Source organism: Danio aesculapii, chromosome 15 (genome assembly GCF_903798145.1).
Source record: "Danio aesculapii chromosome 15, fDanAes4.1, whole genome shotgun sequence".
NCBI lineage: Eukaryota > Metazoa > Chordata > Actinopteri > Cypriniformes > Danionidae > Danio > Danio aesculapii.
In genome coordinates this window covers 4,435,522-4,463,225 of record NC_079449.1, presented here as the reverse complement: position 1 = coordinate 4,463,225, position 27,704 = coordinate 4,435,522, and the positions used below count along the sequence as shown (strand labels likewise).

At 38.3% G+C, this 27,704-nt stretch overlaps 2 protein-coding genes and 1 long non-coding RNA gene across 4 annotated transcripts in view; 2 read left to right on the top strand and 1 right to left on the bottom strand.

The window, feature by feature from the left end:
- Positions 1-27,704, top strand: part of gucy1a2 (guanylate cyclase 1, soluble, alpha 2) — a 166,906-nt gene that overhangs the window by 102,457 nt on the left and 36,745 nt on the right.
- Positions 87-27,405, bottom strand: LOC130242158 (transcription initiation factor TFIID subunit 6-like). Its single transcript, XM_056474181.1, has 4 exons — positions 27,286-27,405; positions 2,506-2,679; positions 2,238-2,429; positions 87-846 (listed from the first exon to the last, which is right to left on the bottom strand). The coding sequence occupies exons 1-4, from the start codon at positions 27,349-27,351 to the stop codon at positions 556-558; spliced, it is 723 nt and encodes a 240-aa protein (XP_056330156.1). The 5' UTR covers positions 27,352-27,405; the 3' UTR covers positions 87-555.
- Positions 14,140-17,786, top strand: LOC130242160 (uncharacterized). Of its 2 annotated transcripts, XR_008838941.1 has the most exons (6): positions 14,140-14,287; positions 15,065-15,155; positions 15,369-15,415; positions 16,683-16,745; positions 16,886-16,952; positions 17,481-17,786. It is a non-coding gene; the product is annotated as an uncharacterized LOC130242160 (long non-coding RNA). The 2 variants fall into 2 exon arrangements; XR_008838940.1 differs by lacking the exons at positions 14,140-14,287; positions 15,065-15,155; positions 15,369-15,415 and having other exon boundaries at positions 16,590-16,745.

The window sequence follows — 27,704 nt, the reverse complement described above, 5'->3', positions numbered from 1 at the left end:
TAAAATGTTTGACATGAAAACAAAAATCACACTGATTTCTACAAAAACATTATAACATTAAGTATCACTAATTAAGAAATGTAAACCACATTTTAAAACCATCTTTATTATAGAAGATAATAATAAACTTGAAACTGTAAATCAATTAAATTGTTAAACCCAACAAATGCCCAATTATCAAACACATTGTAATTTAATGGTGGACCCATTGACTCCTACCCAGAGAATCCACATCTATCATTCTTTCTCTTGTTACATATGCAAATATATCCTCATGTACATGAAAGACAGCTAAACTACAGCTAAAGCTAGGAGCTCAAAAGCAGAACCCAGTCGTGTGCTTTCATCTCAAATCACAATAAAGGTTCCTTAACATGTTTGTGTGTATAGATGTCACTGTAACAGCCTCTATGTGCTTGCAGCCACAACTGTATTGTGTGTTTGTGACATGTATTTGTGTATCTGTGTGTATGTTTGTTTTTAAGCACTTTGATAAGCCTCAAGCTACATTTATTGTTGATCTGTACCCTGATGGCATAAGCAAGAGCGAGAGTGTCAATGTGGCAATTGTGTGCCTGTGGCTGGTGATTCTGAACATTCCAGCTTGACTGCAGACTCCATGCTTATAGGTGAGGTAGAAGAGGAAAGGACACCTGAGCCCTTACTATCCATTGATGAAGAGGATGAAGGCAAAGACACCACAATATATTTCTGGATTGGGCGTGAGCTGCCCACAGCACCTGGATTTCCAGACTCCAGTTTGACAAGTGGCTGTAGACTTGCTGGTGTGCTGGTGACCGTACTTGTGACAGGGGATCCAGACTGAGAGGAGCTGAGAGTGATTACCTAGAAGAAGAGCTTATGTCAACAATTACAACAGAATTTACATGTTTTCTGCAGAAACTGTCAGTCAGCAGTTCCACAAGCAGAAATAAAATGTTCAACTAGCAGAAATAAAAAGTCTTCTGTGGTTGCATAGATAAAGAGTTAGAGCATAGATAGAGTTTAAGTTAAGTGTCCGCTGCATATGGAGAGAATTTCTACAGGTGGTTTGTCAGTCCCCACTCTTTACTGTGCAAAGCCAAAAGGCTTAGGCGATAAGTATTTCTTTGTCAAAATCCTTATGAGTTTCTGGCAATTTGTCGCTATTTCAAGATGAACAGATGATATTAAAATACATAAAGGCACCATCTTTAAGACCCAGAATAGCTGCTGTGTCACGGTGCCATCTTGGATCTTGGAATTCAAGGAATCCAATACTATAGTGGTGAGACATTTTTGGTGCATATATGAATATATGAAACATATATGAAACCCTCTGACCAGCTAATCCAGCACAAACTAGTGCTCAAATGTAAAAATGCAGTATTTGAACCTCATAAATAAAAGAAAAATGAGAGCAATAACTGGATTTTACATTTAAGCACTGGTTTCTGCTGTATTATCTTGTCGTAAGGTTCCATAATGTGCAGTGCATAATGTGCACCATGGGTCTATATTAATTCAGTGGCACAGATGCACCAAGGAATTATGATAGACCCACAAAACTGCTTATGCTTTTATCTCCCTCCATGATTTGGTTTATTATGATTTTTGTAAAGCAGGTGGGGCAGGGGATAAGAGTAATTTGTGATTTAAGCTAAATTATATATGGAAATGGCTCAAGGGCAAATTTCTGTGGCAATACACCAAAACTAATGTGAATAGATGATAGACCCACAAAACTGCTTATGCTATTATCTCCCTCCATGATTTGGTTTAATATGATTTTTGTAAAGAAGGTGGGGCAGGGGATAAGAGTAATTTGTGATTTAAGCTAAATTATATATGGAAATGGCTCAAGGGCAAATTTCTGTGGCAATACACCAAAACTAATGTGATAATTTCCTTTCTTCATGTGTGATGTCATCATGCACACCATTTTATTGGTAAAAACTAGTTGTTGGATGGAAATATGTTAAAGACGGCTTATGCTTTTTCTTACATTTACATTGTTGAGAACAAAAAACTGGGAACTTGACTTGGTAAACCATAGTTTACACTATGCATTAAGGCAGTCTCTAAATATAAAATAGGTTCCTATGCTTTACTCCCAAGCTCTTCAGAAAAAAGTAAAACTATTTTTCTTTTAATTAAAAATAGTACAATTAAAGGTTTTCTTTTGTATGTGGAAAAACAATCTTTGTGAAATTTAATTTTGTGAAATTACATGACACAAATTACTTTAAAACTCTTACCTGCTGTGTGGATGCAGCCCCTGCACTTGTTGCCATAACAATATACTTTGTTGCTGGGGGTGATGGCTGAGTGGGTGTTCCAGGTCGAGTAGACATGAGGGTAAGTGAACTGGGTACTTTAATTATGCTGGGTGTACGTGAACCACCTGATGTTGACAATCCACTCTGAGACATTGTCAAAGTCGGACGTGGCTGTAGACAGAGAATTTAGGTTTGATGTGAATGATTTTAACAAGTATCAGAAATATTTTATTTTAGATTTACTTACCTGTGTGATAGTGAGTGTGGTTCTGTTAACAGTTTGGGCCTGAAAGGCAGCCTGTGCACGTGCCTTCACCACATGTGAACAAAGCATAGTGCCCAGATAACCATAATCTGCTTTGTATTGCTCCACCAGATCTGGGGCCGGCCTAGTTTTAGCAACCACACTTGCACAATGTTTCTAAACACAAAGAACAGAGAGAATGACATTTTTTTTAATAAATCATGCATGTGATCAGCCCAAAACAGAATATAATATTTTATTATCCAATAATAATTCATGATGTTATCACATATTTTACATAATCATTAGCTGTAATACAGTATATACATACAGTTGAAGCTCCCCTGAATTATTAGCCCCCCTGTTCCTTGTTTATTTTTCCCCCCAATTTCTGTTTAACAGAGAGAAGATTTTTTTTTCAACACATTTGTAATCACTATAGTTTTAATAACTCATTTCCAATAACGGATTTATTTTATCTTTGCCATGATGACAGTAAATAATATTTTACTAAATGTTTTTCAAGACACTTCTATACAGCTTAAAGTGACATTTAAAGGCTTAACTAGGTTAATTAGGCAGGCAAGGGAATTTAGGCTGTTCGTGGAAATTTTTGAATGGAAATAAGTTGCCAGATGACGCATAGTTGGTGCGAGGGATCGTACTCAATATTTGGACGACATGGAGGTTAGGGTAATTAGGCAAGTCATTGTATAATGATGGTTTGTTCTGTATACAATCAAAATATATATATAGCTTAAAGGGGCTAATAATTTTGACCTTAAAATGTTTTCTTTTCTTTTTATTAAAAGCTGCTTTTATCCTAGCCAAAATAAAACAACGGGAGGGATGCGTCCCCCTCTATTTTAGAGACAGACCATTTAGAAACAGGTGATTAATAATTATATTAACGTATGATCTCATACAGCTGTCCCCCCACTTTTAAAATGTCCGCTACGGCCCTGATATATATATATATATATATATATATATATATATATATATATATATATATATATATAAATTACGTAGCACCGCCCCTGTACTGTGATGGACGCGATTGCAGGTAAAAAGCAATGGTGAGTGTTCCCAATTGAACCATGAATTTAACCATTATTTTAACTCCATTACATACACCCCCCTTAAATTCTGTGAAATTGGGCTATAAAACAGTATATGTAACAAAGAGAACATACCGCATAGATTGCAGGAATAAAGAAAAAAAAAGTGCTTATAAGAGCATTACATTACAGTAAGTCAGAATGTCAATCTCTTCCTAGGAAGTGTGTAAGTATGGAATGGTACCAAGTCCCATGCTTAACACAGACTACAGGAGGTGCAGTCTACATGCTCCCAAAAGTAACCCTTGTATATCTGCTCCTTTATTCCTTTTTCAAACTTCTCAGAAAAAAACTCTTCACAATTAAACTCGCAAGACCACAATTGGCTTAAATATAAATTAACATTTAGACTCAATTGCACCAAGAAAATATGCTCTTTATCAAATCAACAAAATTTGATCCTGAAAGGGGATCTGTGCAACACTGTTTGGATCACTCTCCACAACTCTTTGCTGATCAATTTCACAAATCAGTCTGTCAGGAGGTCTAACTGGTCTCCCTAAGCGTGTGGTTATGTGGCTTGTGTGTGTGCTAGTGGGCTGATTGCAAATGACAGGAACAGTTTTGTTTTCAGGGACCTGGACACAGCTGGAGGACTCATGTGACTCAGTAACAGGTAAGTTCTTTGTACTTTGAACAGGTTCAAGACTGTGTTGGGCAATGTCAGAACATTCTGAAGCAGTCATTTCAACGTGGACATAAGAAGCTCCACCCTTGGTATCCCTTTCATCTCCTTCCTGTGAACCATCCATTCTTAACAACCATTCTGATGTCTTTGAAACAGGATCGGTATTCTCCATCAGAGTAGGATCTAAAGGACTACCATGAGTAGCACAAGTGAGGTTTGACAGAACAGACTCCTCTTCTTCAACATCCCAGGAGAGGAAACTCAGTGGAAGCAATAGATTCCTGTGAACAACTTTTTCTCTGCCAGTTTGAGAATCCTTAATCCTGTACACATTAATCTCTGGTCTCATTGACTGCACTTTGTACATAATAGAGTCCCACTTTTCTGCAACCTTCTTCAAGCCTTTCAATGCACGATTAGCCAGCAGAACTCTATCTCCCACTACTAAGGGTGCACCTCTGACCTTCTGATTGTAAAGGATGGTATGACGGTTCTGTTCTCTGAGGCTGAGCTTTCGGCATTTTCAGCAGCTGTGCTCAAGTCTCTCCTCAGTGTAGTGACAAACTCATGATGGCTGACAACTCTGTCATCACAAAGGACATGCTGAAACATAATGTCGATTGGCAGCCTTGGAATACGCCCAAACATGAGATAAAAGGGTGCAAACCCAGTTGTTTCATGTACAGTACAATTGTAGCTGAAGGTTAAAGTCTGGAGAAGTTGCGGCCACTTTGCCTTGGATTCAACTGGGAGTGCTCTTATCATATTGCCCAGAGTTCTATTAAAACGTTCTGCTAAACCATTACCCATAGGGTGGTATGGTGTGGTGTGCGATTTTTGGATACCAGCCATTTCAAGCAGGTTCCTAATCATTTTGCTTTCAAAATTCGCAGCCTGGTCCGAATGTATTCTCTTTGGGAATCCATAAACGCAAAAGAAATCATTCCAAAGGCGACGGGCAACTTGCTTCGCAGACTGGTTGTGACACAGGACAGCGTGTGCCATTTTTGAGAAATTATCTGTCAAGACATCGACAGCCTTTCCTGACGTTTGTTCAGCACTCCTAAAGTCAATACAGACAAGTTCCATAGGCTCTGAGGTTCGAATTCGCTCAAGAGGTGCACAAGCATCTGGCTCTGGAGTTTTCCCGACAATACATTGCTGACAGTTCTTTATATATGACTTAACATCCTTACTCATCCCTGGCCAAAAGAATCTTTCAGCTGCAAGAGAGAGAGTCCTCGCACTCCCCTGGTGGCCAGAGGCATCATGAATGCCACGCAGAACATCAAGTCTCAAGGAAGTAGGTACAACATACTGAAAGACTTTTCGATTCATCAGCCGGTCCCTTTTTACTCTGTACAGCACATGATTACGAATTTTAATCTTTTTCCAGTGCTTCAACAAGAATGTCACAGATCTAGGTTCCATTGTCTTTTCTCTCTTTGAGGGACGCCTATTTGTCAGAACATAGTTGATGACTCTTCCAAGTATATCGTCCTGCTCTTGGAGGTTGGAAAGTCTAGAAAGTGGGATTGTTACAGAGGGGTCTTCAGAAGAAAATTGGAGTGACAATGGATTGGCTGCTGGTAAAAGACCAACCACATCACCAGAACATGCACTCAATGCAGCAGAAACTTCATCAGCTCCAAAATATCCAGAGCAAGAGTTGTTCACATTCTGCATTTCATTTTCATTCTGATCACTGTTGCAAGCTTGCACATTTTGACAGTGGTTGGAGACATGAAAGGCATCTTGCACGGTACCAGTTCTAGTTCTAGTCTGTCTAGGGCTATATGCTCATTTGGAGCAAAAACCATCAAATCGTCCAAGTAACAAAGGAGGCTAGAGAAGTTTTCATCACCGAAAATGGACATCATTATCCTCATGAATGTAGCTGGACTGTTTGTCAGGCCCTGATGCAAACGGTTATATTCATGGAGGCCGAAAGGAGACGAGAAAGCAGTGAACTTCTTATGTTCTTCAAACAAGGGAACATTATAGAAGCCAGAGGTCAGGTCCATGGTAGAAAAGAAAACATTACCTCCCAGAGCTGCAAGTGCATCCGACTGGTGCGGTAATGGGTGGGCATCCTTTATGGTCTTTGAATTCAGCCACCTGAAATCAGTACAAATACGGAGGTCACCATCCTTTTTCCATACTAAAACCAGTGGAGATGCATATTCACTCTGAGACTTCCTTATAATGCCCTTCAATTCCATTTCACTCAAGACAGTACGCAGCTTATCATAGCAGCAGGGAGCCACACGGCGATAAGGGAGTCTAAATGGCTTTTCGTCGACCAGATGGATTTTGTGGACCAAGTCCGTGGCCTCTCCACAGTCCATTTTACAACGAGAGAATGTTGACTCATATTTCTCAATGAGATTCAAAAGTTTGTCCTTCCACTCATCTGATACTTCACAAGCTTCCAGATTCAGATCTTTCAATCCCAACTTATCCAGCACAGCAGTTCTCTCCTCACTGGAATGCACATGAACTGTGGGACTCTCAGCACACTGAACATTACACTTCAGAGACTCAGGTAAAGACAACTCTTCAACAGCTATAGTGAAAACATCCACGATTTTAGTGTTCTTCTTAAGGATGATCACTTTCTCTGTTGGATTCATTATTTTGAATGGCACCCATCTACTGCCCCACATAGGTGTGATGACTCTCCCTATGATAACATTTCTTGGACTGCATTTAGAAAGGGTTGGCTCAACGATAACTGTGCTCCCTATAGAAACAGTGGTGGATTCAGGAAGCTGAGCCCAAACCGGATGTTCATGGTTTGGTCGTAAAGTTATTTTCTCCCTTAACTTTGCTGTGCCCACCTTGTCTGGCATGTCTCCTCCTTTCCAGCATTCAACATTCGAAAGCAGGGACAAAAACTGCTGACATTCAGCATCATCAGGGTTAGTTGGGCTGGACACAAGTGTCCAGTACCCATCAGTTTTCTTTATTTTTTGAATCAGCCATTTGATGGCATTGCTACCCAGAATTAAATCATCAGTTTGGCCGGGGACAACTAAAACTGGATCAGCCATTGTACAATCATAAAGTGTAAGTTCAAGTTCATACATTGCTTTTGGGATGACACGTTGTCCGCCACAACTGATAATGACAACATCGTTGGTAGGGAGTTTTTGTAAGTTTGGCTTGTGCTGCAACAGCTGACTTTCAGCAGTTTTGCTCAGTGTACATGACATAGAGCCACTGTCATGTACACAATCATAGCTTTCAGCTGAAGGTCACTCCATATCGTAGCAGGTGTATAAAACAGACTATCAATTTTCTGTACTTTGTGCGTATTCTGATAAATGACAATTTTCCCTGCAGGCTCAACAGAATTTGTAAGATTGAGATCCAAGATGGCGCCGATGACGATGGCAGCCTCCGTGTCGTACTCTGCAGTAGTGTTTGTGTTTTTGTTAGTTTGTCCTGTCTCGAGTCATATTCCTACAATTAGTTTCACCAGAGACGAATTGTTGGACATTCGGGCACATACACCACCGAATATTTTTCCATTCATGGATTTATCTGATGTTCTGTTGGACATTGTAGTCGGCGGAGCCGCAGTGCTACTTAAACGCTTTCATGCGCGCAGACGAGGAAAGCGTGCAGGCGCGCTGGTGAAACTCAGACAGCGTGGATTTCGGACCGCGTTGCCTAGCATCCATCTAGCAAATCTCCGCTCTCTACCCAACAAAATAGACGAACTCATTCTGCTCTCTCAGACAAACAGGGATTTTCTGCATTCAGCTGCTCTGTGTTTCACGGAAACCTGGCTGAACGACACCATACCGGACAACGCGCTTCACCTACCGGGCTATCAGCTGTTCAGAGCGGATAGAGACGAAGAATCAATGCGGAAATCACGCGGTGGCGGGACGTGCTTTTACATCAATGAAAGGTGGTGTACAGATGTAACAGTTTTAAAGAAGATGTGCTGTCCAGATCTCGAAGCACTGTTTATTAACTGTAAGCCTTTTTACTCCCCGCGCGAATTCTGCTCGTTCATCCTCGTCAGTGTTTACATTCCTCCGCTCGCGCACGCGAGTCTGGCGATACAGAAATTAGCTGATCAGATCACGGTGTTAGAGCAACAACACCCGGACTCTGTTTTAATCATTCTCTGGGATTTTAACAAAGCAAAACTGTCCCATGAACTGCCAAAATATAGACAGCATGTTACATGTCCCACAAGAGACAGCAATATACTGGATCACTGCTATACTACAATAAAGGATGCATACCGCTCCGTCCAACGAGCAGCTTTGGGACACTCTGACCATTGTTTGATTCATCTCATTCCAACCTACAGGCAGAAACTGAAAACAGCCAAACCTGTATTAAGATCTGTGAAAAGATGGACTAACGAAACAGAGCGGGATCTACAAGCCTGTTTTGACCTCACTGACTGGAGTGTTTTTGAAGCTGCTGCAAACGATCTGGATGAGCTCACAGAGACTGTAACATCTTATATCAGTTTCTGTGAAGACGTGTGCATTCCTACCAGGACTCAACTCACATACAACAATGACAAACCATGGCTCACTGTAAAACTCAGACAGCTACGTCAGGCCAAGGAGGTTGCTTACAGGAATGGGGATAGGGCCTTGTATAAGCAGGCCAAATACACACTGGAAAAGGAGATCAGAGTTGCAAAAAGGAACTATTCTGAGAAACTAAGGAGTCAGTTCTCTTCCAGCGACTCAGCATCCGTGTGGAAATGTCTGAAAAACATCACAAACTACAAGACACCATCCCCCAGCACTGTAGACAATGAACGACTTGCAAACGACCTGAATGAGTTTTACTGCCGGTTTGAGAAAACCCCCCACACCCACTCTGAACTGCTCTTCACGCCACCATTAACACCTCCACCACCCCCTGCCTCCCCCATACCTGCCCTACAGTTTAACGAAGAGGAGGTGCGCCAGGTCTTCAGGAAACAGAAGAGGAAAAAAGCACCAGGCCCAGATTTTATAACACCAGCCTGTTTAAAATCCTGTGCTGACCAACTGGCCCCCATCTTCACCCTGATCTTCAACAGATCACTGGAGCTGTGTGAAGTGCCCTCCTGCCTCAAACGCTCTACCATCATCCCCATCCCAAAGAAACCTAAACTTACAGGACTAAATGACTACAGACCGGTGGCACTAACATCTGTGGTCATGAAGTCCTTTGAAAAACTGGTGCTGGCCCACCTGAAGGACATCACTGAACCCTCACTGGACTCTCTTCAGTTTGCCTACAGAGCAAACAGGTCTGTGGATGATGCAGTAAATATGGGACTGCATTATGCTCTGCAACACCTAGACAGACCAGGGACCTATGTGAGGATCTTGTTTGTTGACTTCAGCTCGGCCTTTAACAAAACTTCTCCTGCCCAAATTAACTCAGCTCTCTGTGCCCACCTCTGTCTGTCAGTGGATCAACAGCTTCCTAACGGACAGGCAGCAGCTGGTGAAGCTGGGAAAATTCTCATCTAGCATCCGCACAATCAGCACTGGCGCCCCTCAGGGGTGTGTCCTCTCCCCACTGCTCTTCTCCCTGTACACGAATGACTGCACATCAAAAGACTCCTCTGTGAAGCTCTTGAAGTTTGCAGACGACACCACACTTATCGGCCTCATTCAGGACGGTGACGAGTCTGCTTACAGACAGGAGGTTAAGGAGTTGGCTGTCTGGTGTAGCCACAACAACCTGGAGCTCAACACGCTCAAAACAGTGGAGATGATAGTGGACTTCAGGAGAACCCCCCCTGCTCTCCCCCCACTGAGCATCATGGACAGCATTGTGGCAGCAGTGGAGTCATTCAGGTTCCTGGGCACCACCATCTCTCAGGACCTGAAGTGGGACACTCACATTGACTCCATTGTCAAAAAAGCTCAACAGAGGCTCTACTTTCTTCGTCAGCTGAGGAAGTTCAACCTCCCAAAGGAGCTGCTGAAACAGTTCTACACCTCCATCATTGAATCAGTCATCTGCACATCAATAACTGTCTGGTTTAGCTCAGCTACCAAATACGATCTCCAAAGACTACGTCGAATAGTTCAGACTGCTGAGCAAATCACTGGTACAACCCTTCCTACTCCCCAAGAACTGTACTTATCCAGAGCGAGCAGAAGGGCTGCCAAAATCACTCTGGACCCCTCACACCCAGCACACTGCCTCTTTGAACTTTTACCTTCTGGTCGACGCTACAGAGCACTGCGCACCAGAACAGCCCGACACAGAAACAGTTTCTTCCCTCAGGCAATCTATCTCATGAACACTTGATGATAATAATTGCGAAACCAACATCACTACTTGCTATACACTTTTATACACATATACACTTATTTAACAACACACTTTACATGTCAATTTGCACATAACAGCTGCACATATAACGTTGTATATAGTAATAAACATGTACATACACTTGTCAATCTGTATATTTGCACTCACTGCTTACTTCTTTTTTTTTTTTTTTTAAATATATTTATTATCTGTTTTTTGTCCTGTCTCTGTAATCCTGTTGCACTGTAGAAGCTCTGTCACGAAAACAAATTCCTAGTATGTGTGAACATACCTGGCAATAAAGCTCTTTCTGATTCTGATTCTGATACAACACTGGTTGGGAGGAATGTTTTTATGATCTACACCATCCTCCCCTGAATGTAGATCTGCTAATTTCCCGACCCATGAGATAGATGGCAGAGATTTTACTCTCTCAGGACAACAGTGTCAGGTGAGTGACACTGAAAACAAAGCTTTTTTTCCCGAAAGTGTGTGAGGCCGGAGTGATCAGGACTTGAACAGACAGTGCATGGTAGGTCATTTAAACCTTTTATTCGGGGTAAACTCAAATTTGGCTTTGAACGTCAACTTGGCTCATTGCTGTTAGCTTCTTTTAACAGGACTTTTTACAGTAAATTCATAACTCTCTCTAATGCAGAAAATTCCAAAGAACTGGACTGCTGAACACTAGAGGTAGGTGGAAGTGCTGCTGTTGGGAGTTGTACTTCAGTTCTGTTAACAGGAATTTTAATGGATGCCGTATGTCTGACTGCAGCGACAAGACCGGTTTCAGAGTGATATTCATTAAGAATATTATGAACATCTTGCACAGTCCATTGATCCATCAACTGCACGATTTAACCTCAACCAGTACTCATAAGCACCCTCGTCTGGTCCAGGAAGTGTAGTATAGAAATCGGCCAGCGGTAGAGGGGAGCAGGGAGTAGCTTCAAAATGTTTCCTGAGAATACTAAAGATTGCATCAGGGTTATGCACAATGTCTACATTGCTGTTCCTTATTCCAAACTTCACCACATCTCTTGCTTTGCCTCTCAAATGAACCAGAATCTCCTCAGCTTGCTGCTCTTTCCTCAGATTGTTCCCCTTAATGTAGTCCCTGACAATATCTATCCACTCATTTAGATCAACAGTGTCAGACATTTTACCTCTGAAGCTTGGGGGTTCTTTCACATTTCTGGAAAAGGACATCTGGCTTTATAATAAGTCCAGTATTTGTGAGCTTGTATTATCTGTAGTCACATGTTTTGGGGAATCAATCACTGACTGCGTCTCTACTGAATGTGTTTGGTTCAATCTAGTCAATATACTATCAGCAATTTGCTGACCAACCTATGTCAGACATTGCTGCGACTACATTTGGACACTGTGAGTTAGGAAATGGAGTAGATGAAAACACACCCTGTTGCTCTATTGAAGCATTTGACAAATTACTATTAGGTAGGCCCTCACAATCCAGCATATCTAAATTTGGTAAATCATTTTCTGTATTTGCATGTGCACTGTGCTGTACATTAGGCTCACTGACCTGTAAAGACTGTGGCACTTTCAACAAACCCCATCCTCTACCTTTACTTCGACATACAGGTGTACGAAAACCATCAATATTGCTCATTGTGAATGACTGATCAAAAGTCTTAACCCACAATCAATAAAAAAAGAGTCAAAATCTTACAAATGTGCAGCTGATAAAAAAAGGAAATTGTCCTTAATTGTAAAATCTGTTAAATGCAGTCACTGAGTGAATAAAGACTTGACTTTTCAAAGAAATGATCTCAGTTCTTGAGCAAAACAGTCCACCTGACTCCCAATGAAACCTTAAGGTGAATCCTCGGCCGCTTCAGACACCATATTTATTGAAGAAACAATGAGTCACGGCACCAATGTGACTGTGTGTAGGTGCTGGGATGCTGAAGAATGCTGCGAGTCAGGTAGGTATAGTCACTCAAGCTCCTTTTATCGTCCTGAGACAAACACAGCACCAAAGGTTTAGTTCGTTTTCAGCTCTGATGATATTAGTGTCTTAAAGTGAAATAAACAGAGTTTCAAAGTTCACAAATGCCAGTTAATTAATAATTTATAAGACGAGCGATCACCAAAGCAGTTTACCAGCAGAGGCTTCTCGGGACTGCTGGTAAATTACGTAGCACCGCCCCGTACTGTGATGGACGCGATTGCAGGTAAAAAGCAATGGTGAGTGTTCCCAATTGAACCATGAATTTAACCATTATTTTAACTCCGTTACATATATACATACATTTGTCATACATACAATGTCATAAAATAACTATTTTTGTGTCTTTCATTGAGGAAGTAGAGACTGGGGATGCACCCATCATCCAAGCTGAGGTCACTGAGGTAGTGTGCAAGCTCCGCAGTGGCAGTGCAGTGGGGGTGGATGAATAAAATCCCAGGGCTTTTGTACTTTCATGGTAAACCACAAAATAATAATATTAATGGTTGAGGTAGATATGCATAACCCTACCATATATAAAATTATCAATTAAAATAAATTATAATTTTATAAAATATCAACCATCAACCAACATATGGCAATCATTCCTGTTTAAACAAATAAATGCAACATTTGTCTGCAAACTGACTCAATCTTAGTTAGTTAATTAACAGAACTTTTTTTCAGTTATCATACACAAAATACCTGGGATTAAGTCAGGTATCTGAAGTTCCTGTATATGGTGTTTAAGATATTTGACACATAACACCTGGAATCAGGACAAGTATCTAATGTTAAATATGAAAGCGATCATACACAAAACACCTGGGATCAGAAGCGGTATGTGATAATCTATATAAAAGTGATCATACACGAAACACCTGGTATCACATAATAATAATAATAATAATAATAATAAATCATTTTATTTATAGGTGTAAACATAATATTATGCATGAACATAATATTAAGCCAGAAGCAATCCTGAACAGGAAGGTTTTAACCTGGGATTTAAAATTGGAGATAGAGTCTACCTGACGAACATCTAACGGCAGGGAATTCCATATTTGTGGTGCTATGCAGCTAAAAGCTCAAATAATTTCATTTTAAAATTTGGAACTGATAAGCTGCAGAAGATCTTTGTGAGCGCCAAGGACTGTCCCAGTGAAGAAATTTAGAGAGGTAATCAGGTGCCAGGTTGTGAAGAGCTTTGTAAATTAACAGAAGAATTTTATATTGTACACGATAAAGAACAGGAAGCCAATGCAAGTGAAAGAGAATTAGGGATATGTGTTCAGAAGCACGTGAGTGGATGACTACCCTAGCTGCTGAGTTCTGGATTAGCTGTAATCTGTGAAGTTGGTTAAGAGGGATACCAGATAGGAGGGAATTGCAATAATCAATAGTCTTGCAATGTTACGTAAGTGAAAAAGGCAGATCGTGAAATACTGCTAATATGTGAATTAAACAAAAGCATACACTGTAAACCCGGATTTTGTGCTTATAAAACATTTTAAGCAATCATTACTAATTATTTATTGTTCTTTAAGAAATTGTGTCATTACTAAATCAAATTAGCTATTTGCACTAATCAGAAGAAAAAATTAGTTTACTTATCATGTTAAGCAGGGACAACTCCCTTCCTTATGTTTTTGTTAGAGAGGGGTGGGGCCTTGATTGGCTGAGGTGACGTGAGCAAAACGCTCAGTGAGTGCCTGCAGCTTTTAGGATGCTGGGTTACCGCGGATTTTTGAAAATCAACATGACACGGTAAGTGTGCAAAGAAGCTTTTATCAGTTTATATGTTTTTCTGACAAAACTGATAACTGAAAATCCACACTGATGCTGAACTCAAAATATCGTCTCTGCTATGAATATGTCAGTTAGCGCTATTTTCCCTGTCAGTTCACAGTTAGGTTATAATATTATATACATTTGCCTTTTCTGTCTAGCCACCGTTTATAACGTTAACGTTATCTACTGTTTCTCTGTATGTTCACTGTTTAAAACATGTTACCTGTAAAACGTGATAATTATTACACGTCGTGTTGGTTCGTAATAGTAGCACGAGTCCATGCATGAGCACACGCTAGCGGCTAACGCTACATATTATAAATCTTTAATAACGCTAAAAGTTTCACATGAAACTGATTTTTTTGTGAAGGGCGAGTTTACATTGGTCCGGCACGTCATTTTACCGATCCCCCTCCTCAACCGCCCTTCTCCCCCGTCCGCTGTTCACTTTCGTTTTCTTCCGTGACTCCCCAACCCTCTTCACTGCCGTCCGCGACACCCCTCCGCCATCCACTGCACCATTACCCCTCGCTCCCCAATTTCATGCGCGACACCTCTCCATCCTCGGGTAACATGCCGGATCAGTTACCCCTATCTGTTCTGAGACCTCTCAAATCACAAATTAAGCACTGCTTAAACTGTATAGAAGTTGAGGTCACTAGCAAAATTGATTTACTTTCACAGTACAGTTACAGTTATAGTTGCAGCTTTTTCTAAACTTTTTCCCTAAAATTTCTTATTTGCCGTTTAAAGATGGACCTTACGTTGCAAAAAAGTGGAGGAGTCTTAACCTGCAATAAGGTGGGTCCTGCTACGCTGGCCTGCACTTTTTACAGTAGATCAGGTATGTTTAAGAATGTAATAACATTTTTCTATTATTATTTTATCTCACTGTTAAGTGTTGCTTACAGTATTTTGTGTCACTTTATTATTTACTTTATTATTACTTCAACTTATTATTTACTTTATTATTATTGACCTATTTTTAATTTATTTGAAGTATTTAGTGATTTAGTTTAGAAATATTAATATTCTGTTTTTTTCTCTTGTTTTGCAGGTGTTCTTGTAATTCAGCAGTGGGAAAGAACCTCAAGCGGGAATTTGGTAACACTTTATAATAACTACACACTATAAATCATTTATTAAGCATTAGCAAATAGTGAATTCTTTATTTGTCAAGCATTAACTCTACGTTGATAAACATTAGTAAGCAGTTTATAACTTCTTGTTCTTGACTTACAACCACATTTATAATGTGCTTATTAAATGTACTTTTCATACTTTGTTAATTATTCATTTTTCATTGATGAATTAAGTATCACATTATTTACAAACCAGTTATTTAAGAGTAGTTGGCTGTTTTTTAAGATCAGTCAGAATGAGTTAGTAAATTATTAATAAATTATTGAAATCAACATTTGTATATCTTATTATTCAGGCATTTACAATTAGTTAATTTTGTATGTTTATAAATGCTTTATTAACTCAACTTCATCCAGTTTTGTGACCTAAACAAAAGTAAGGACTATTCATGCTTTATAAATTGCTTATAAATGACAATTAAAGGCTCAGTTAAATTCTAAACAGGAAAAACAACATAAATGACACTATTCATTCCTATTCATTTGAAGATACACATATAAACTGCATCAAATGAAAAATAATTCTTTGCAACCTAATCTAAAATAAAATTACTGTACAGTTTAAACATTGCATCCTATTATATTGTTAAATTATTATATTGTTGTTGTTTTATCCAATTTTATGTATTTTGACACTCTTGTCATTCAGCAATGTTTAAACTTTAAAGTAATTTTATTTTTTAGAAAAGATTGCAAAGATTATTGTTCATTTGATATTAAGCCTTTAACTGTCATTTATAAGGGATTTATAAAGCATAAATAGTCCTCACTTTAGATTGGTCAGAAAACTGCATGAAGTTGAGTTAATGAAGCATTTATTAACATATATAGTAACCATTACTACGTGCCTGAATGATAAGATATATAAACATTGATTTCAATAGTTTATTAATAATTACTAACTCATTCTGAATGATTCTAAAAACCCTCAACTACTCTTAAATACAAATGGTTTGTAAATAATGCGATACTTCATTTAGTAATGAAAAATAAATTATTAACAAAGTATGAAAGTACATATAATAAGCACATTATAAATGTGTTTATAAGTCAAGAATACGCTATTTGTAGCTGCAGTTATAAACTGCTTACTAACGCTTATTAATGTAGAGTTAATGCTTAACAGATAATGAATTCACTAGATGCTAATGCTTAATAAATGATTCATAGTGTGTAGTTATTATGAAGTGTTACCGAAATGTTTGATCAACACAGTCTGTTTAATTGAGATCTTTCAGTTAAAGAGGAGGAATGTTGGAGAGCTGTTGTCAGAGCTTTTACAGCAAACCAAGGTTGGTTCATGTCCATTATATATTTGCATTATTTTTTAACAGTTAAATTATTGAAAATTTCCCAAGTGTTACTATATTGTTTGTCTAATACAATGTTTGTCCAACATTATTTATTTATTTATTCATTTATTTATTAACAGACTCAAGAGCCTACAGATTTTGATTCTCCTGGAGGACAAGCCTGCAGACTTCTTTAAACCATGCTTTGTAAGTAACATATTATCTCAATGGATTTATTAAAGGACCTTGAAAACATTCTTTCCATTAATGCATGGTCCTTACATTTTATTAAACGTTCACACTTGGTTTAAAACATTGAAACTTAAGAATAGCAAAACATCTTGTTAAACTCTCTAACATGTCATAATATATTCAACCCACAAGATTGTTTCTTCAGAACACAGTTTAAGTTATTTTTAATGATACCTGTGATTTTTGTGTCCCCGTTTTAAAAGTCAAACTTCAATTTAAAGATAAATTGGCTTTGTGACTATAAATTGAGGGAAAGATGAAGATACACAAGTCTTATAGTTAAATTGGGAATGAGGGTCAATAAGTAAATGCTAAATTTAACATTGTAGAATGCATTAAACCTTTTGCAGTGTAACTGAAGCAAAAGTAAATTGGTCAAAACCAATTCACATATTATCTTTTGTCTCTGTCATTAAAAGTTATTTATTAAACATTATTGATAATTATGTAATGAGAAACATAACTGTTCCTCTCTGTTGGTAGGACTCTGATGATCCAGTCATTCCACCACCTTGAAATCCTATTCTTATTGCAGACAAAGCCTCAGTTAAGATGATCATTGAGGGACAACTTGTGATGGACTGCATCAAAGACTTGTCAAAAGCTGTGCATTTTCTTTGGACTACTATACCCCAAGTCGACGAAGAACACTTTTCTCTTCATCCAACAAATTTCTCCTCATGTTGGGCTACAGTGACTTAAAGCCCAAGCTACAGACATTAAATAATTAAATTGCTTTTCGATTCACTGCAAAATTTGCACAATTGTTCTATTAGCAATGATTGCTAATGCCAGAAAGAAACGTGAATGAAACTTTAACAAAAATAAAAAAATTGAAAGGTTGTTTGATTCTTTGTGCTTAAAATTGTAAAATTTGAGTGGCATTATTTTTAATTATAATAGATTACATAAATATAACAATTATCATTGCATAAACGCATTTTTTTTACATTATTATATATGTTACGTTCAATTTAATAATCATTTTACAAAACATATCCTCTATAAAATTAGTAATGTGAACTAATGATTTTTAGTAAAGACTACTAATCCAAATTTGATTTGTCTTCTACACCCACTAAAGATTTTCTTTTAATACAGCTTAACCTGTTTAGTTGAATAAATGTAAAAACTAATCTTATTTCGTGCAACGGGTTTCCACGCAACAATCTAGTAAAGTCAACTAATTCGGGTTTACAGTGTACCTTCTAGTATAACCCCAATACTTTTAGCATGAGTTGTAAAATTTACTGGAGAATTATTGATAGATAGAGTAAAGGATTGAACTTTGGAAAGAACATATTTAGAGCCAACCAGAAAGGCTTCAGCTTTACTGGCATTTAACTTTAAAAAGTGTATCTGAAGTCACATTATATGATGTATACAAAACACCTGGGGCCTCATGTATCAATGCATGCATGCGCACAAAAATTTTGCGTACGCCAGATTTCACACTCACGTTTGGATTTACTAATGATGAAATGAACGTGAGAATGTGCATTGGTCCACGCCAACTTTATCAGAATCAGAAAGAGCTTTATTGCCAGGTATGTTCACACATACTAGGAATTTGTTTTCGTGACAGAGCTTCTACAGTGCAACAGCATTACAGAGACAGGACAAAAAACAGATAATAATAAATATATTTAAAAAAAAAAAATTGAAGTAGTGAGTGCAAATATACAGATGGACAAGTGTATGTACGTGTTTATTACTATATACAACGTTATATGTGCAGCTGTTATGTGCAAATTGGCATGTAAAGTGTGTTGTTAAATAAGTGTATATGCGTATAAAAGTGTATGGCAAGTAGTGATGTTGGTTCCACAATTATTATCATCAAGTGTTCATGAGATGGATTGCCTGAGGGAAGAAACTGTTTCTGTGTCGGGCTGTTCTGGTGCGCAGTGCTCTGTAGCGTCGACCAGAAGGTAAAAGTTCAAAGAGGCAGTGTGCTGGGTGTGAGGGGTCCAGAGTGATTTTGGCAGCCCTTCTGCTCGCTCTGGATAAGTACAGTTCTTGGGGAGTAGGAAGGGTTGTACCAGTGATTCGCTCAGCAGTCCGAACTATTCGACGTAGTCTTTGGAGGTCGTATTTAGTAGCTGAGCTAAACCAGACAGTTATTGATGTGCAGATGACTGATTCAATGATGGAGGTGTAGAACTGTTTCAGCAGCTCCTTTGGGAGGTTAAACTTCCTCAGCTGACGAAGAAAGTACAGCCTCTGTTGAGCTTTTTTGACAATGGAGTCAATGTGAGTGTCCCACTTCAGGTCCTGAGAGATGGTGGTGCCCAGGAACCTGAATGACTCCACTGCTGCCACAATGCTGTCCATGATGCTCAGTGGGGGGAGAGCAGGGGGGTTTCTCCTGAAGTCCACTATCATCTCCACTGTTTTGAGCGTGTTGAGCTCCAGGTTGTTGTGGCTACACCAGACAGCCAACTCCTTAACCTCCTGTCTGTAAGCAGACTCGTCACCGTCCTGAATGAGGCCGATAAGTGTGGTGTCGTCTGCAAACTTCAGGAGCTTCACAGAGGAGTCTTTTGATGTGCAGTCATTCGTGTACAGGGAGAAGAGCAGTGGGGAGAGGACACACCCCTGGGGGGCGCCAGTGCTGATTGTGCGGATACTAGATGAGAATTTTCCCAGCTTCACCAGCTGCTGCCTGTCCGTTAGGAAGCTGTTGATCCACTGACAGACAGAGGTGGGCACAGAGAGCTGAGTTAATTTGGGCAGGAGAAGTTTTGGGATGATAGTGTTAAACGCCGAGCGGAAGTCAACAAACAAGATCCTCACATAGGTCCCTGGTCTGTCTAGGTGTTGCAGAGCATAATGCAGTCCCATATTTACTGCATCATCCACAGACCTGTTTGCTCTGTAGGCAAACTGAAGAGAGTCCAGTGAGGGTTCAGTGATGTCCTTCAGGTGGGCCAGCACCAGTTTTTCAAAGGACTTCATGACCACAGATGTTAGTGCCACTGGTCTGTAGTCATTTAGTCCTGTAAGTTTGGGTTTCTTTGGGATGGGGATGATGGTAGAGCGTTTGAGGCAGGAGGGCACTTCACACAGCTCCAGTGATCTGTTGAAGATCAGGGTGAAGATGGGGGCCAGTTGGTCAGCACAGGATTTTAAACAGGCTGGTGTTATAAAATCTGGGCCTGGTGCTTTTTTCCTCTTCTGTTTCCGGAAGACCTGGCGCACCTCGTCTTCGTTAAACTGTAGGGCAGGTATGAGGGAGGCGGGGGGTTGGTGGAGGTGTTAATGGTGGCGTGAAGAGCAGTTCAGAGTGGGTGTGTGGGGGGGGGGGGGTGGCATATGTCTGGCATAAGTGCATTTATTGTGTGTGTTTGTTTTATTTCCATTGGCGACTCCTAGAGGCAATTATGGTAAATTGCACACCACAAAGTATCTTTGAGCCGTGCAATGGCAGCTGTATGGGACGGGTTCAACCGCATGTCTAGCAAGTATGTAAGGTTTCCATACCATACAGCTGACCAGCCTAACATTAAAGTGCAATTTGCAGCGATCTCCGTTTTCCCAATATAATCGGAGCGATCAACTGCACGCACATTTATAAAGGCATCATCTGAAGATGAGTTTGCATACGTGAATCGGAAACATTTCCATTCAATAAATGCGCAAATAATATGTGATGCTCAAATGCATAACATAATACACACACATTTATTAGCGATTCCTACTTGTCTTCCTCGTGATGAAGAGTAGGCAAAATCTGATATGTAGTGGGGGAAAAAAGAAGAATGAGGTCATCAGATGCTGGATTCGAACCAGGTTCATGATCAATCCAGTCAAAACATGTTGCCACGCGCTTTACGAGCTACGCCACTCACGCTGCTGTTTGCCGCTCTCTTTTGTTATGTTGTCTCTGTCAATGAAACGTTAGTGGGGGAAATCACTCAACTAGCTCATTCCAATGGGGTGTGCTATTTGCACTTAGCCTAAATAGACACTACAAAATTTTACACCTTTACATCGGACCATTTCTTTTTTAATTCACTCACAGTGCGATGTTCAGACCCCACTGGGTTAACCGTGCCAGCCAAACTCTCCCACTCTATTTTTTTCTTTGTTATTAATTCTGGAGGCCAAACTTGTAAATAACAGTTTTTCTCTGGTCTACCTCCGAAAGGAGCACCTCAAATTTACATTCTGTTCAAAGTGTCTCTTTTTGCTTGCTTTTGCCATTGCTTTTTCGTTTGGTTTTGCCAAAGTAGAGTCATCACCATATTTATTAGGGGGAGTAGGCAGGGAGGGGTTTTGTGCTCGTGAACGTGCGCTCAGTGTCACATTAATTCGGATGTACAAAGAGAATATGGGTGGAATTCCACGTACACAGTGTTTCATTCATCTGAATTTTTTTACATTTTTACATTTACAGCTTTGTGTGTACGCAATGTTTTAATATGAATTCAACGCAAGTCTTTGTACATGAAGCCCCTGGAATCAGGACAGGTATCTGATGATAAATAATATAAAAAATGATCATATATGAAACACCTGCGATCAGAACAGGTATCTGAAGTTATTGTATTTGATGTAAAAAGTATTTGACACAAAACACCTGGGATAAAAACAGGTATGTGATAAATGACAAATGTGATCATACATGAAACACTTGGTATCAGGGCATGTATCTGAAGTTACTGTATATGATGTATAAATTATTTGACACAAAACACCTGTGATCAGGACAGGTATTTGATGTTAAATAATATAAAAATGATCATACATGAAACACCTGCAATCAGGACATGTATCTGAAGTTACTGTATTTGATGTATAAAGTATTTGACACAAAACACCTGGGATCAGGACAGGAATCTGATGCAGAGCCGGCCCAAGGCATAAGCGAACTAAGCGGCTGCTTAGGGCCCCGTGGCCACCAGGGGGCCCCAAGAGTGCACGAAATGAATGAGTGACTTTCATTTTATGTTTGTTTGTTGGGTTATGGATAAGGGGTGGGACAAAACATATGCCCATTTATCATGTTATTTCCGGCCGCGATACATATTCTGGCGCCACGTATCGATACTTATCTAAATTTACAAAAGATATGAATTAATTAATTAGTCTTTCACACTGACTGCAACAGATTACTGCTTTAAATACAGTACACTCAGCCACCACCAGGCGCTTCCCATAACAGCAGATCATCAGAGACACACCGGCGTCATGTAAACCGCTGACAGGTGAGCCATTGCAATGGTGGAAATCTCAGGCATACGGACATTCTTCTGTCCAAGCTGGACCAAGGCATTTGTGTTTCAGACATCCAGCTCCCCCGAATTTTCTGCTAGTTTCTTCCTCACAGATGCGCTTTCACTTCGCTATATCGCTCGCGCGTGCCCGCGGGCAGTGCTGTGACTTAAATGTGCTCAAACATTTTAATTCCGCCAAAATATGTATTAGATAATGATATCAATAGGGAGTGAACATATAATTTAAAAGGCCTTGCGTTTATTTAAGCCTTACAGATTTTGACAATGTCTTGTAGATGGTATTTTGGCTAAAAATATTAGGGTAATTAAAAAATCTTTTTAAATAGATGAGTAAATAACTGATGTTCTCCACTGCTGAAAACTTCATACGCGATGAGAGGAGTCTGTTCTCACCTCTTAGAGCATTCTGATCAGTTAAAGAAAAAATATTAATGCATAAAAAATATTACAAATATTTATTGCATTGGGCTTATTGTTTATTCAAAATAAACCAGAGCTAAGCATAAAAACTTTCCATGTTTTCATAAAATAAGTTCATCAAGTTGTTTAAAGTTTACAGAAAACTAGAAAGCAATAATTGACTATTTTGACAGTGTTTTCTTAAATGCATATTCCACAAAATTGAGATTCTGCTGCTATGATAGAGATGATTGTGATTTTCAATCACAAACTGCTCTTTGCACATCAGCATTGTTAAGTTGTTTGACAGCTGTGCGCTTGTTTTACATTGTTGCAATTTTAGAAACATGCTGTCATTAAAAGAAATGAATCAACCTATTGATGCATTTTTTCCTTTTTGCATTTTTTTTCATTTTGATGCATTTTTTTCATGATATATTTGTGATTGGTTTTCTGTTGATTTATCGCAGAATCACTGATATCGTGATTGAAGCAACAGTGCACGGCACAGCAGCAAAACGCTTCATAAACTTGGTGATAAAAAAATAAGCTTCTGATTTATACATTTGTTTCAAATTTGTTATTACACAGCCATTAACTATGGATGGTAAATACACTGCAAAAATTATTTTCTTTCTTCTTTTTTTGTCTAGTCCAAGTATCTAAAAAAATTTAACCAATAAACATTTTCTAGACAGATTTTTAGTCAAAATTATGTGCGTTTTTTTTTTTTCATAAAAAAAGCTCAATAATCTGCCAATTAGGGTAAATAAAAGAATATTGTTTTTGGTTTTAAATAAGATTATTTTACTTATCTCATTGGCAGATTAATTTGTTCATTTTACAGAAAAAAATTCACTTAATTTATAATTATTTATGAAAACTGAATTTTTTTTCTAGATATTTAGTAATATGCTATATGCGAATATGTCTACAAAATGCTTCCTGATTTAATTTGAATTTGATGTAAATAGTTTTAAGCTATTTGAACTACAAAATGCATTTATGTTAACATTTATACATTTAAAAAAAAAAAAAAGTATTGTCACTATTTTTGACTGTTTGGCAGCGTTTTGTGACTGAATAATAATAATAATAATAATAATAATAATAATAATAATAATAATAATAAGTATGCTATTGGCTACTTCCAACTGTTTTTGTTTCTGTCAACATTAATTACAGCTTAGATTAATGTTTTGTGTCTAATTGTTTAGTTTTGTGGCAAGTAGTCATATAAAAAGTGGGATCAATAGGCAGTTGATCAATAGGTAGTTGTTTCTGCAGTATAATATTTGGAATTGTCTTTAAACATATTTTATGATTTAAGTAACACAACTACAGCAAATAAAATCGATAATGCATGTTTTAAATTTACAGTGTGCGAATAATCAAGGATCAACGATAATTTGTCACATTGTTTGCACCAAGGGGGCCCCAACTAAAATCCTGCTTAGGGCCCCCTGAAGGCTTGGGCCGGCCCTGATCTGATGTTAAATAATATAAACGTGATCATACATGAAACACCTGTGATCAGGACAGGTATTTGATGTTAAATAATATAAAAGTGATCACACACGAAACACCAGGGATCAGGAGAAGTATCTTACGTTAAATAATATAAAAGAGATCATACACAAAACACTTGGGATCAGGACAGGTATCTTATGTCATGACAGTATTAATGTAATCTTACTGGTATCTTAAGTTACTTTGTTTAATATAAAATACACTATCTTCACATGAAACAATTGCGATAAGGACAGGTTTTTTGAAAGTACTGCATAAAAAAGTCATTGGACACTAAAGCCTGGCAATGACATACAGGTATCTGAAACAATCACACACGGTCTGTGATCTATGCAAACTTACGAATAGCTTATAGCTGATGATGTAGTAGTGATTACAATGTACTGAAACCCCCGGAAAAAAGTACCTGCCTACAAAGATCATGAATCCATTTACATTCTCTTTGCTTAAATTTAAGCCCCAAGTCTCCACTTCTTCTAAGCTGCACTATTATTGTAGTTCATATCTGCAACAGAATGCAATGCTTAATTAAAGGAAATTTCACATCTTTTCTCATGATAGTTCTAATTGGTCTACTGGTTTTCCCTATAAATTATTATTATTTTTGCATGCACAAGTTAAATAAATAGATTATATTAGTAGATGCACAAGTGGTAAAATGTCCAATGTTATATATACAGTCTGTCACACTTTTGTTAAATGATACCAATTTTTTTAGAAATATATACTTGCATGCAGCACATTTTTGACCAAAAAAAAAATCTATTGGGGTTTTCTTAAGCACACACTAAAGCTGGATTTATATTTTAACCTCCGCTGACTGCGTGCGCACCTCGCGAAATGAAAGAGGCTTTTATACTTGCCGTGTTCGCCGTTGTGATATTCTTTAAAATGACAGGGGGTGGTAGAAGTTTCCGGAACTACGTCATATCATTAATATCATTCAATATTTTTAAACTAACTATTTTTATTATTTTATAAATCAGTTTAATGATTATGAGGATTTATAACCACTTAAGATTTTTTTTTTAAATCAAACTTTGATGCATCACTTGCTTTTGTTCATATCTCGGACAGTTCTACCAATTATAATATTAATGACAAGAGAATATTGGTTGCTCTACAAATATATGTTTTATTATCGCAAAAATAAAAGCAAAAAAAGTACACTTAAAATACAGATGTTTTTTTAGATTTAGCCCGCTCCACAATTCACACATTACTGTCTAGTTTCTGTCCTATACTTCTGCTAAAAAGGCAATAATGTTCCAACATTCCTGACCATTATCACCAATAAAGCCTAGAAAAACATGCCATCAGTATATTGTAAACCGAAAGGCTCAAATATTTCTTTCCAGTCATCAAAGAAATAATTTGTTTCTTAATTATAGTTTTGTAACTATTAAATTGTTTTAAATTCAAAATTAAACAAAACACAACAGTGTAAAACCTATAAATGGTGGAAAAAACATATTCTGTAATTGTGTACCTTTCTCCACTTTCGCCATGGCCTCTTTTGGTTTTACCAAACTTATCCCTCAGGTTTTTCCAAACCGGAAAGAAGAAACCGGAAGAAAAACTTTCCTCCTTTCCCATGGCTGTTGCAATTTCTAGCCAAGAATTATTGGTCATCTGTTTATCTTTATGATCACTGATCATAAAGGTGTCTGTACAGTCGTTCTGTTTCAGACAAAATCTATTCACAGTGGTACATATTCAACTCAAATCAAACGAGTCGGCGCGCGCACTGGTTGCTCAAGTCTCAAAAAAAACATGCACTCCGCCACCTGATATCATGTCGCGCGCACCCAAAGTGAACCTCTGCAAACTCCACGATGACATCACATTCACCGTACACGCACTCAAGCGAACAAATCGGGTATAAACCAGGCTTAACAGTAAGAGTCTTTGTTTTTGGGCATGTGGGCCGCTTTCGTCATTGTTCATTCAACTACCTGCATTTAAAAGTAGACACTTCAAGCTTTCTATAGATATATGTCTCATGTCTGTCTGTTCCGTTTTCACTAAGTTTAAGCGCATTTTACTGACTTGTTTCTAAAAACAGTTCGCGGAGAGAGAAAAGAAAGAATGCCTACATTGTTTGTTTTCCTTATTTTGCAAAAGCACACACTTTTGTTGTCATTGTGAGTGTACATTGTAAGTGGACTTTAATCTCCCAAATATGAAAAGTTATATTCTTTGGTTATTGGAGTTTTCATTGCATTTAAAAATCTAGCAGTTTTGTGTGGTTAGTGGCTGAGCAGGTTTTCTCACTTACCTACTTTATTGGCATCCCGGTGTTTGGCCACCTCCACCTACAAACTCTGCCCCCTCCAAAAAACATACAGTAGACAGGACAACTCAGTCTCAAATTAGACTTGTTAAACTTGCTGACTGCAGAGTTGTGTTAGACTTGCAGACTAGTTCTTGAAGATGCTGTTTGACTGCAAGAATTCTACTTGAAACGAGTCTCCTGGACTGGATTCTAATTTCTTTTCATCATGAGCACTAGTGGCATGAAAAAAAAATACTATTTTTGTCGATGCACTTAGTATATAATGTGGTGATCAAGGACCCTATTGTCAACATCCCTCAAGTATAAAAAAAAAGTAACAGATCAGGTACCTACTTCTATGTTAATTTTGATAGAATCCACCATCTGCCTGGTGGTATATTTAACGATTTATACACCTTAGGCAAATTATAACTGACTGCTGTAAAAGGCAATCCTTTCATCATTTTTTTTGTATGAATGAGATTTTGGACCTGCGTACATATTTGCATCTGTCTTTTTGAGTATTTAGAGTGCAGGTTTGAACTTTGCACCGAGGAAGAGATTTCTGCTTGAAAACATTTTGCACTTTCACACTTTTCTTGCACTTTGCACTTTTTGTGGCCTCCGATTTTGTACATTTAATTTTTTTGAGATGCTTTGTTTCCTAAATGGGCCGTTTGATTTCACGGAAGTGTGATTGACTTGGAGTTACATTGTGTTGTTGAAGTGTTCCCTTTATTTTTTTAGCAGTGTATAAATGACCATGTGAAAAACCTGAAAGCATAAGATGAACACCACAACAACTGCTTATCGAACGATTGAGGGACTGTTGTAAGGTACTTACCAGTAATAGACTCTGGACATGATCAGCTCCAATCTTATCAATATTGGATACCACTGGCCCATCCATCACTGCTTTAATACGGGCACCCTCTAAAAACAGCCGAGGGATGATCAAAGTCTTTATCACCTATATGGTCAGAAAAAGACATTAAATTTACTCTCAGGGAATGGCCTTAAATTGTCAAATTCTTCATTGTAGGTGCACAAATTCTATTCTACATGTTACAAATTCAGAAACTTGATGTATTTAATGCTCACAGTTTTTCACACACATGCATCCAAAAGTGAGAAGCCATGGACAATTTTTGTAATTTATTTGAATGTATCATGACTGGCATGCTTATTAACAAAGTTTTCAGTCGTAGGAGTAGTCTGATCATTCAAGTGATATAACGATAAAAATGTAAACACTTTAAAAAG